Raw genomic sequence first — 12,970 nt, 5'->3', positions numbered from 1 at the left:
GAGACAGACCATGCAACCCACAGTTCCAGTGCTGGAAAAGAAAGCTTCAAAACTTCTGGGTCTAAAAACCTTGTGGAGGTTGTGGTGGTGGGAGAAATGGCCAGTCTCACAGGAGAGTCCGTTGGAGGGGGCCACAGATCCTAAAATGTACATGAGCCCACCCACCCAGGAATCAGGACCAGAAGGGCACAATTCATTTGTGAGTAGCAAGGGAAGTGACTGAAAGCTGCTGAGAACTGAGCAAGCAGCATTGTTCCCTCTTGGACCCCTCCCTCACATACAGCACCACAGTTCAGCAAAGTGGGTTGCCCCGCCCTGGCAAAAACCTAAGGCTCTGCCCTGTACATTATGACAGGCGTGCACCAAGACAAAGAAATATGGCCCAAACGAGAGGAAATAACAAAACTCCAGAAAAATAACTAAGTGAGGAGGAGATAGCCAACCTATCAGATGCACAGTTCAAAACACTGATAATCAGGATGCTCACAGAAATAATTGAGTATAGACACAAAATAAAGGAAGAAATGAAGGCTTTGCAAAGTAAAATAAAGAAAAATATACAGGGAATCTACCATGAAGGCAAGGAAACCAGGACTCAAATAAACAATTTGGAACAGAAGGAAGAAATAAACATCCAACCAGAAAAGAATGAAGAAACAAGAATTCAAAAAAATGAGGAGAGGCTTAGGAACCTCAGAGATAACTTTAAACATTCCAACATCTGAATCATAGGGTTACCAGAAGGAGAAGAGGAAGAGCAAGAAACTGAAAACTTATTTGAACAAACAATACAGGAAAACTTCCCTAATCTGGCAAAGGAAATAGACTTCCAGGATGTCCAGGAAGCTCAGAGAGTCCCGAAGAAGCTGGACCCAAGGAAGCACATACCAAGGCACATCATAATTACATTACCCAAGATTAAAGATAAGGAGACAATCTTAAAAGCAGAGAGAGAAAAGGAGACAGTTACCTACAAAGGAGTTCCCATAAGACCATCAGCTGATTTCTCAAACAGAACCTTGCAGGAAAGAAGGGGCTGGAAAGAAGTATTCCCAGTCATGAAAGGCAAGGACCTACATCCAAGATTACTCCATCCAGCAAAGCTCTCAATTAGAATGGAAGGGCAGATAAAAAGCTTCTCAGATAAGGTCAAGTTAAAGGAGTTCATCATCACCAAGCCCTTATTATATGAAATATTAAAAGGATTTATCTAAGAAAAAGTGATCAAAATTATGAACAGTAAAATGACAACAAACTCACAACTATCAACAACTGAACCTAAAAAACAAACTAAACAAACAACTAGAACAGGAACAGAATCACAGAAATGTAAATCAGAGGGAGCAGTGTTACCAGTGGGGTGGGGGGAGTGGGGAAAATGGGGGAAAAGGTACAGGGAATAAGAAGCATAATAGATAGTTACAAAATAAACAGCAGGAGGTTAAGAATAGTATAGGAAATGGAAAAACCAAAGAACTTATATGTATGACCCATGGACAATTAAGGGGTGGGAATGCTGGAGGGAAGGAGGTAGAAGGTAGAAGGGGGAATAGGGGAGAAAAAATGGGACAACTGTAACAGCATAACCAATAAAATATACTTTAAAAAAAAGAAGTCATAATCTTTCTACTGGACTTTCATCAGGTTATAACTTCTTTGATCTCCCCATAACTGACCCTTCTCTCTCCTTGTCTCCAGTGCTCTCATTTTGGACTACAGAATACCAACCATCCTATGAATTAGCAACATTTTATATGACTTCAGAGTATAGACATTTAGAGCTGACCACATATGCTTATGCTCATCCACGGTAGATAAAATACAGCTCTATGTGATCCATAATGCCTTGCAATGGTGAGGAAAAGAGTAAGAATACGGAAATTTTGCTGTACTTCTCTGACAAGTTTTGGTGCTAGAAGGTCTCTTTATATTTTTCTTACATTTCAAGCACTCTGCTCTTCTATTTATTTATGAATAGTATGTTTTTATTTATTTTTAGAGAGGGGAAGGGAGGGAGAAAGAGAAGGAGAGAAACATCACTGTGCTGTTGCCTCTTAAGCACCCCCACCGGGGATCTCGCCTACAAGCCAGGTATGTGCACTGACTGGGAATTGAACTGGCGACGCTTCGGTTCCCAGGCTGGCACTCAATCCAGTGAGCCACACCAGCCAGGGCATGCTCATCCTTTTATTTTTTTTTTTAAGAATTATTTTATTTTATCACCTCCCACTACACAGAGTGGGGCTAAAGTAGGTTTACAGTTGTTCATATGAACAATAATACAATAATTTAAAATAATAATAGAAGAATAAACTGTGTTTCATGTACCCACAACTGTAAGCCTGCTTTTGCCCCACCCTGTATATACCTGCTTCTTTTTCCTTCATTTACTCCCTATACATCTGCCTTTCTCATTCTTCACTCCTCATTTTACTCTTTGCCTCTACCTTATATCCTCACTTTCCTCAGGCCTCAGAGAAGCTTGAAACAGAAGAAGTAATTTAGCTCCTGCAGCGCACTCTCATTTAATCTCTTTGCTGACACCTGATAAGATTTACAACTTATTCTCACTTCTCTTTTTACTTTGCAGTTAGCAAGTGATTTTCTTTGACTATTATATTAGTGTTCATGTTTTAAATCAACATTTTGTCAAAGAACTATTTTATCAAATACAACTCTTACCTTCTACTTGTCCATTTAGTGTAATTTCAGATCTCTTGTCTGAACCTACGTCTTCCGTTAAATGATCAAGATGCCTCTGTGAGAGACTTGCTGAAAAACTTTCCTAAAATTTATATCAATAATGAGTTACATAAAGATTTCCTAACACCTTTCTAAGAAAATATCTCAATTTCCTACTTCAAAAGCATTTAGACTGAAAAATAAGAGAAGCATGTGTTGAATAAAATATTTACATAGAAAACCTCACATATGCTCTCTGGATCAAGCTTTCTTTCCATCTTCATTTGGCTAATGATTGTATATTGAGCTTGAAAAGCCAGAGAAAATACTTTCCTGGACAAAATACTGATGTATATGTACATTTCAACAAGGAACTAACTTCAAAATACCTCCCTCTACTTTGCATTCTCCACCAAAATAAGAAAACATTTTAGGGGGGAAAAAAAAAACCTTTTAAAACACACTATGTAGTAAGTATACTTGCTAAAAATTTTAAATATTTCTGACAAAATTTTTCTGAGTGTGAAAGAACATTACTTGACATAATAAGAAACTTTAGAGTGTGTTAAGTATAAACAAAACACTGTAAAACCTGCTTTTAGTTAGGTATTCTAAGACTTAGACAAAGCTATTATTTGATAAAATTTTTGATAGGAAGAATGGTTGAATAAAATCGCAAAGCAGTATGAAAAACTTTTCTTTAAATTATGTTTAAATAATTGCAACAAATTGCACATATTCTTATGTAACTCTTCAAAAACATATAGGAAGCTTTAATAAGGGAAGAGTAAAAACATTTATTTATTAACCATTTAAAATGTGCCAGGCACTTGTTATGCACACTTTGATTCATTTCAACACACAACCACAATAATAAAATAGCATTATGACAGTTACCCTGCCTCCTGCTTCCAGGTCATTCCAAGATGTTAGAGGAAAATGATGAACAGATGTGACCCATTGTTCTCTCTGTCTAGCAAGTCCTTCTCCTGGACCTTCACGTGACTGGCTCCTTCACTTGGAAGTTTTTGTCACACTTACAAAGTTCTTTTCTGACCACCTAAATTCCATTCCCACGCCCATTCTAACTAAAACTCCCCCAATATTCTCTAACCTAACATTCTCCATTTTCTTCATATGAAGCACTGACAGTGACTCATATGGGTTGTTGTTTACTTGTTTTTCTACTCCTCCCCATTCACTACAGCCTAACTCCTCAACTTGTACATTCAGTGTCTAACTGCCTAGCACATAGTTGGTATTTTGTAACAGAAATTTAATTAAGGTCAAAACATGTATGACCTCATCTGGAAGGTCCCAAGTACCAAAGCACTACATACCTACAGGATATCTCCATTAATAGTCTACAAAACTTAACATCCTCCAAATTAGAAATTTACATTCCCTTCCTAACTTTGCCATTTTTTTCTCGACACTACTGCCATTTTATTGCCCTTCAGGTTTATAAAAAGTGTGCTCAGTATTTAGTAAGTCACTGAACACCACTGGGATCACTGTAGTCTTACGTTACCATAGCACCCTTTACAGCTTACAGAGTGTTTTTGCATTTGTTTCCACATTTGTTCAGCATGCTTACGTGAAAGGTAGGTATCAGTACCATTGTTATGAATGAGGTCACTGATATTCCGACAGGTTAAAACAAGTTCTCCCAAGATCCCATAGCTACTAAGTGACATGATCTTAGACTTCAAATACTGTGTTTGTACCATCAGGTAGCAGATGCCTGTATTCAAGATATCAGGCCCTTCATATCTCTTTCCACAGCTCTCACCTTAGATCAGCTCATCAGGTCACTATACGTAAGTTATTACAAGTATGGTTGCCATAAAGCACTCAATGCATGCTGTTTTAACTATTGAAAATAGCTGTTACTTATCGGAAACAGCTGTTACTTATGTTACTAAGCCAAATTGTTGTTATTATATTCCTACATATTTATTACTATTCACCATGCTTTTCTTTTTCTGGAAATATTCCTTGCACATCTACTTGACAATCCAAACTGAACAATGCTTTGAAGTCCCAGGCATTACCTTTTCAAGTGCCCACTTATAAAAACTACAACCCAAACTGTTTCTCTCTGAATCTCATTAGGAGGTTTACACACCCATATAAACCACAGTGACATACATCGGCCATAGGTTGACCTGGAATTCTTTAGATTTTAGGTAAACTTAACTTTAGAACCCAAACTGATTATTTATGACTTCAAAGTCTTAGTTATTTGTAATATACAACACTGATTTTATTAAGTGGATCTTGAAACTAGAGGAATTGTACTATGCAGTATTATAAAAAGTGGGGTAAAAGTAGATTTATAATAATTTAGTATTGTATTATTTTCCATATGAATAACTGTGAACCTACTTTTGCCCACCCTGTATTAAGCACATAGTTATTTTATTAATTATAGGTTAAAATATAAGAAAATAATCTTAACAGGCAAATACAGAGATGAGAACATAAAGTCATAGTGTACCTTTTATTTAAAATAATATTAATAATAATAGTAAAACTGTACCTCAGAGTCCCAAAGTGATTCTCTATCTTCATCTTCTCCTAATCCTAATGTTGCCATTTTATCTAAAAAGTACAGTCACAGATACATTAATGTGAACATTTTTTACTATGATTTTTAAATACATATACAGGTCTATCCCCATTTACACATATTTCAATAAAATAAAAGTAATAGCAGAAAAGACTTTCAGAGGGTTGAAGCATTTGCAGGAAGAATAAAATGGCAGTAGTTGGGATACTTCTGAAAACACAGCAAAAAAACCCTTTAAAAATGGATGTTTGGTTCTATATGGATTAGACTTGTTTATCCCAGAATTTAAGCAAAGGAAAAAATTCATAGATAGTCACTAACTTACCACTACTATTGTTTTTATATTCTCCATCAACGTAAGTCAAATTGTTATTATTTGTTTGGTTTTGTGGAGCACTTTCAATAATATCAGCACAATTTCCTTTTATTTTAATTGCTGGCTTTGTTGCTTCTTCCTATAGCAAAACAAAGGAAAACAAAATAAAAACCCCGCCTTTAGAAAAAGTCAAGTTCATTCACCTGCTCAGTCACTTACTTAGTCAGTAGGCCAACAAACATTTACTCTATCTATGAAATCATAGGCACTAACCTGGGAGAAGCTAGAAATGTAAGTAAAAGATTTTGCCCTATATTCTAGTAGGGGTAGAGAGATACATGAAAATAAGAAAAGTATCATTTGCTAGTTCTACAACTGCAGTGAATAAACTACAGTAAGGGCACAAAGGAGACAACAGTCTGTTGCACCTGGGAAGCTCAGGAAACAATGTACCATGAAAGATGTACGAAGCGCAGAGGAAGAGCGTGAAGGGCATTCTAGAAAGGGCAGCATGAGCAAAAGAATGAGGTAACTGGGGGTACAAAAGGAGAGTAGTAAAACCGGAATGGTGAAAATGGGATGGAGAGAGAAAACTGGAGACTCAGGGCCCAACCAAAGGAGGCGAGTGTCCTGCTAGCATATGAATGTTGCCCCAATGTAATGGAGAGCCACTAAATAAGCGTAGGAGTTACATCATCATGAATATATTTTAGAGCAGTCACTCTGGCAGCAATGTAAAGATGAATATAAGCTGAGCAAAACTAGAAAAGAGTATTTCAAAATCGAAAGTGAGAAAGTAAATTACTGTAAGTAAAGTACTGATATAAAAAATGGCAGCAGGAAGAAAGTATTACATTTGGTGAGTGACTGGATGTGGCGATTGCAGGGAGGGCTGGCGTCGGGATTTTTCGTGCTTCAGTGTTCCAGTGCGGCTCTTTACGAGGATGGGAAAACAGGTGACAGAGCAGACTACCCAGTCAGGACAGAGGAAAGGGTCAGGGCCAATGTCTTCAGTTTGGGACATATCAAATTTGAGGCACCCAGGGGACTTAGAAGAAAGATCTAGGTAAATACACTTGAAGTAAAACCAGACGACCTTATTCAGGAAAAGCATATGATGTTAAGAAGATAAACATTTGTAAAATATACTGAACGGACTAATTCAGTAATGCAAACCTACATAGAATTTCTAAAATTTTGAAAATAAAAATAAGAGCAGGGTTATAAAACAACATGGGACTCAATTTTTCAATTATACATTTCAAATTTTGTTTCAATATAAAATACCCTTTTACAAATATATGCAAATATTTCTGGGATAATTTAGTATAGACATTTTAATTTCAATGAAAAAATTTAATAAAATATCAATTTACAATTTTAGAAGACTCCTTTTTAAATATTAATTTCAAAAGACAAATTTTGAATTGTTGAAGATAAATGCTTATGTGATTACAAAATTATGAGGTGTTTTAAGTACCACTATGATGTATCAAAGGAATATAAAACCCTATTTTAAAATTCACACGGTTTTCTCACTGCCCGGTCAACAGCACTCTTAATGGCTTTAATTGCCTGTCTTCTCCATATGGCACAGGTGGGAAACACAAGGCTCGAAGGCCGAAGCTGGCCCTCCACCTTGTTTATCCGTCCTGGCACCTTGTATCTACCCGGCGGCAGCGCCGAGCTCCTTGCTGCTAGTTAAGTAGTAGTTAATTTATACAGTCCTAAAATTACATTTGGCCCTTTGAAGGCAACCACAAGGCTGATGTGGCTGGCCCCCAGTGAAAATGAGTTTCACACCCTTTCCATATAGGATGATACTTAAAGATGTACAAAAAAAATCTAGCATAAAAACTAATAAAACTATAATTACCCAAGTTGAACATTTAAAAGTCTTCAGATATATATATGATTATCAAGAAGGACCAAATGAAAAGGGGACTAAAAAATCAAGTCACTAGCATGTCTGAGTCTGAGATTTAGATATGAATTTTCATGATCAGTTTAACTACGAATACCAAAGTTAATAGTTTCTTAAGAATAATATGAAATGCATCCATTTTTTAAGATACTTTTAAAAGTAAAAAATCATCTTTCACAGATAATTTTGTATACTTTTGGTACTGTTTCCTTGATATTTTTTAATAGCAAGCATTTTATATCAAGAAAAAATCAGAAATTGTGATTTCATTCATTTGATACTTGCATATGTGTCCGGGCTGAAACCACATTTGGCTCTGCCATCCCACTCCATCTCCATTCCCATTTCATGCCTTCCTACGTTTTCTCCCTTCCTTTAGTCTCCCATTCCTGAACAATCCCTAGAATGAAGCACTGTGACAACACTCAGAGCACACAGAGGGGGAGTCTGTGTGCCCTCCCATCCTGCTCAGTCTGATTCTGCCCTGGAGCAGGCTGCAGACTAGAGCACAGAGATGTTCGATGTATCATTGTTTACAGTGGCAAAACAACTGGCTGTCTATCCATAGGCAACTGAATAAGTAGCTCACGTGATTTTCACATATTAGTTTTTGCAGCTAATGCACCAAAGTAGTTGCTTAGAGAACAATGTTAACAGACATGTTTTAATGAGCCCATTTGATGATTTTAAAATATAAAACATGATCTCATCCTACGGAAAATGTTTTAGCTTTTCCCATTAAGTAGGATATTAGCTGTTGGTTTGTCATATGTGGTTTTTATTACATTGAGGTATATTCCCTCTACTCCCACTTTGCTGAGAGTTTTTTTTTTTTTAATCATAACTGGATGCTGGATTTTATCAAATGCTTTTGCAGTTATCTATTGATATAATCATATGATCTGTATCCTTCCTTTTATTTGGCATTTGGTATTAATTGATTTGTGGATATTGAACTTTGCAGACCAGGAATAAATCCCACTTGATCATGGTGTATAATCTTTTGAATGTATTGCTGAATTTCATTCGCTAATATTTTGAGGATTTTTGCATCTATGTTTATCAGGAATATTGGCCTGTAATTTCCTTTTTTCGGAATGTCTTTGTCTGGTTTTGGAGTCAGGATAATGCTGGCATTGTAAAAAGAGCTTGGAAGTCTTCACTCCTCTTGAATTTTCTGGAATAGTTTTAGAAGAATGGATGTAAGTTCTTCAATGGATATTTGGTAAAATTAACCTGTAAGGCCATGTAGTCCAAGATTTTTGTTTGTTGAGAGTTTTTTGATTACTGATTCAATTTCGTTGGTAGTAATCTATCTGTTCAGATTTTCTATTTCTCCTTGAATCAGTTTTGTGTGATTTTTTGTTTCTAGGAATTTATCCATTTCTTCTAGATTGTCCAATTTGTTGGCATATAATTACTATTAGTATTTTCTTATAACCCTTTGTATTTCTGTGGTGTCAGTTGCCACTTCTCTTTCATTTGTGATTTTATTTCTTTGGGTCCTCTCTTTTTCTTGATGAGTCTGATAAAAGGTTTATCAACCTTGGTTATCCTTTCAAAGAACAGGCTGTTGGTTTCATTGATATTTTGTATTTTTTTTTAGACCGTACTTTATTTATTTCCATTCTGATCCTTATTATTTCCTTCCTTCTAGTCACTTTTAGCTTTGCTTATTGTTCTTTCTCTAGTTCCTTTGGGTAAGGTTAAATTGTTTGAGATTTTTCTTGTTTCTTGAGGTAGGCCTGTATTGCTATGAATTTTCATTTGTTTCAAGGAAACTTTTATTTCTTTCTTGATCTCATTGTTAATCCACTCCTTGTTTAATAATATATTATTTAGCCTCCAGGTGTTTGTTTATTTTTCAGTTTTTTCTTGTAATTTGTAGTTGACAAATATGCTTCACATAATTTTAACTTTTTTAATTTATTAAGATTTGTTTCATGGCTTAAAGTGCAGTCTATTTTAGAAAATGTTCCATGTATACTTTAAAAAATGTATATTCTACTTTTTTGGGGGGGGAGGATGATCTAAAAATACCAATTAAATTTATGTGGTCTAATGTGTCATTTAAGGCTGTTACTACCTTGCATATATTCTGTCTGAAAGATTTACCCATTGATGTCAATAGGGTATTGAAGTTCTCTACTATGACTGTATTACTGTTGCTCTCTCCCTTTATGCCTATCGTGATTTGCTTTATATATTTAGGTGCTCCTGAAAGTTCCCGCCAAGATGTAGGTATAGGTAGAAACACTTCGCTTCTTCGTACAACCAAAAGGAGGATAACAACCAATCTAAAACCCATAAACAACCAGAAATGCCAGAAAATCAAACTGCATGGAACTCCAACAACCAAGGATTAAAGAAAAAATCAATCACAACAACCAGACAGGTAAGGCTGAGGACGGGGCTAAGCCAGATGGGACTGGCTGCAGCGAGGCACCGGGCTGCATGGGCAGGGCTGGCTTAAGAGAAAACTGAGACTCAGAGTTGACAGTGGACTACGGCAGTTGCCACAGTGGGAGAAACTCCCAGTCTCACACGAGAGTCCATTGGAAAGTACACTAGGGACTAGCAGGGGAGCTGCACTGTTCCCTCTCTGGGGGGCCTGGATGAGTACCTAAGGCCCCGCCCCCTTAACAACTTATCAGCAGCGCCAAGACAAAGAAACATGGCCCAAATGAAAGAACAGAGCAAAACAGCAGAAAGAGAACTAAACGATGAGGAGATAGCCTAACTTTCTGATGGAGAATTTAAAGCCCTGGTAATCAAAATGCTCACAGATTTGATTGAGCTTGGTCAAAAAATGAAAAAACAAATGAAAGATACCCAAAATGAAATAAAGCAAAATATTCAGGGAACCAACAGCGACAGGAAGGAAACCAGGACTCAAAGCAACAATTTGGAACAAAAAAGAAAAAATAAACATCCAACCAGACAGGATGAAGAAACAAGAATTCCAAAAATTAAAGAGAGTCTTACAAACTTCTGGGACAACCTGAAACATTTATTGATTATGCTATTACAGTTGTTCCGATTTTCCCCCTTTGCCTCCCTCCAACCCTCACCCCTCATTCACTCAGGAAATCCACCCACCATTGTTCATGTCCATGGGTCATGCGTATTAGTTCTTTGGCTACTCCATTTACTATACTATACTTTACATCCCATGGCTATTATGTAATTACCTATTTGTACTCCTTAACCCTCTCACCTCTTTACCTATTCCCCTACACCCCCCACCCATCTGGCAACCATCAAAATGCTCTCTGTATCCATGATTCTGTCTCTGCTGTTCTTGTTAGCTTGGTTTGTTTTTAGGTTCAATTGCCTGTAGATATGTATTTAATGTCACTTTATTATTCATACTTTTGATCTTCTATTTCTTAAATAAGCACTTTAACATTTCATATAATAATGGTTTGATGATGATGAACTCCTTTAACTCTTTTTTGTCTGAGAAGCTCTTTATCTGCCCTGTGATTCTAAATGATAGCTTTACTGGGTAGAGCAATCTTGGCTATAGGTCTCTGGTTTTCATGACTTTGAGAATTTTTTGTCAATCTCTTCTAGCCTACAAAGTTTCTTTTGAGAAATCAGCTGACAATCTTTTAGGAACTCCCCTGTAGGTAACTAACTTCTTTTCTCTTACTGCTTTTAAGATTCTCTCTTCATCTTTAAGCTTTGGCATTTTAATTATAATGTGTCTTGGTGTGGTCCTCTTTGGGTCCACCTTGTTTGGGACTCTCTGTTTCCTGGAGTTGCATGTCTATTTCCTTCACCAAATTAGGGAAGTTTTCTTTCACTATTTTTTCAAAGATCTCCAATTTCTTGCCCTAGCTCTTCTCCTTCTGCGATCCCTATGATGTGAATGTTGGGCCTCTTGGAATTGTCCCAGAGGTTGCTTATACTATCCTCACTTTTTTGGATCCTTTTTCTTTCTTGTTCTTCTGATTGGTTGTTTTTTGCTTCTTTATGTTCCAAATCACTGAATTGATTCTCGGCTTCATTCCCTCTATTGTGTTTCTCTGTAAATTGTTCTTTATTTCAGTTAGTGTATCCTTCGTTTCTGACTGGATCTTTTTTATGCTGCGGAGGTCCTCACTAAGTACCTTGAGCGTCCTGATAACCAATGTTTTGAATTCTGCATCTGATAGATTCCTTAACTCCATTTTCTTTAGCTTTTTCTGGAGTTTTGATCTGTTATTTCATTTGGGCCATGTTTCTTTGTCTCCTCATTTTGCCAGCCTCCCTGTGTTTGTTTGTATGTATTAGGTAGAACTGCTCTGACTCTGTGTCTTGGTAGTGTGGTCTAAAGTAGTAGGTGCCCTGCAGGATCCAGTGGCACAGCCTTCCCTATCACCCAAGTTGGGTACTCTCAGTGTGCCCTGCATGTGGGGTGAGCACAGCCCCCTCCTACAGTTGAGCTTTGATTGCCGTTGGCAGGTCAATAGGAGAGATTTACCCAGGCCAGTTATCTGCAAGAATTGGCTGTGACCACTAGCTACCAACCTCCGCCCTCCATGGAGGATCAGCTGTGCAGAGGCAGGATGGTGGGGGCCGTCTGTAGCTACCCACTAGATGTGCAGGTCCTGGGGTTTCCTAGGTGGTGCAGGCCAAGGTCAGCCCCCACTTGTGTTTTGCCCTGGGCCACCCTTCCTGAGCTATAAAGCAATCTGAGATGGCTGCTTGTGCTGGGCCTGGAACTCACTGAGGCCAGATATTGTTTGTTTGAGAGGATTTAGGAAGTTGTGAAGCTTGAGCCAAAACCAGCCATTCAAATGGAAAAACAGTGTGGGCGGACCAGTAAGTTGGGTGAAGTGGAGTCTCTGGGGATCTCCAGGGCAAGTCAAACAGTGTTAGCCAGGTTGATGGAGTCTCAGATATGGCACCAGTTTGCTGGCTCTGGGGCTCTATGCAGGAAGGGTTCAGAAAAGACACCATGGCCTCTGTGTGCCTTGATGCCAGGCACTTCTGTTTCTCCCTGTATGCTACTGGTGCCTTTCAAGCTGTTACTCCACTCCTGGAACACAGAGGGAATGAGTCTGAGTAGGTGAGTCCGTGTGTAGGTTCTTTAAGAGGAACTGCTTGGGACTCCAAAAGTTTTCCTACCAACTCAATCTCATTGACTTTTATAGCCAGAAGTTGTGGGGACTTATATTCCAGGCACTGGGACCTTGGGCTGGGGAGCCTGGTATGGGGCTGGGACTCCTCACTCCTGAGATATCCCTTCCAAATTTTTAAACACCACACATGGGTGTGGGACCAGCCCATTCCATGTTGGTGCCCCTCCTACTAGTCCAGATAGATGTGGTTTCTTTAATTCTGTAGTTGCCAGACTTTCATTCAACTTGATTTCTGATAGTTCTGAGTGATGGCTGTCCTATATTTTAGTTGTAATTTTGATACGGTTGTGCAAGGAGGCGAGCCATGTCTGTCTATGCCACAATCTAGATGAAAAGTCCCCCATAAT

The 12,970-nt window shown here is 37.8% G+C and overlaps 1 protein-coding gene across 4 annotated transcripts in view; it reads right to left on the bottom strand.

Annotated features, from left to right (window-relative positions):
• LOC112321614 (ankyrin repeat domain-containing protein 26) overlaps nucleotides 1–12,970 on the bottom strand; it is a 117,941-nt gene that overhangs the window by 82,007 nt on the left and 22,964 nt on the right. For all 4 annotated transcript variants that reach the window (XM_053922474.1, XM_053922475.1, XM_053922476.1 and 1 more), the window contains exons 11-13: nucleotides 5,580–5,709; nucleotides 5,225–5,286; nucleotides 2,683–2,785 (exon numbers count right to left, since the gene is read on the bottom strand). In XM_053922474.1, coding sequence (XP_053778449.1) covers nucleotides 2,683–2,785; nucleotides 5,225–5,286; nucleotides 5,580–5,709 — 295 coding nt within the window. The remainder of the gene's footprint in view (nucleotides 1–2,682; nucleotides 2,786–5,224; nucleotides 5,287–5,579; nucleotides 5,710–12,970) is intronic.

The sequence above is a fragment of the Desmodus rotundus genome, chromosome 4 (assembly GCF_022682495.2).
Source record: "Desmodus rotundus isolate HL8 chromosome 4, HLdesRot8A.1, whole genome shotgun sequence".
In the NCBI taxonomy this organism is placed as follows: domain Eukaryota; kingdom Metazoa; phylum Chordata; class Mammalia; order Chiroptera; family Phyllostomidae; genus Desmodus; species Desmodus rotundus.
Note: the sequence above shows the minus strand (reverse complement) of the source record. Positions and strands in the feature narration are given on the sequence as shown.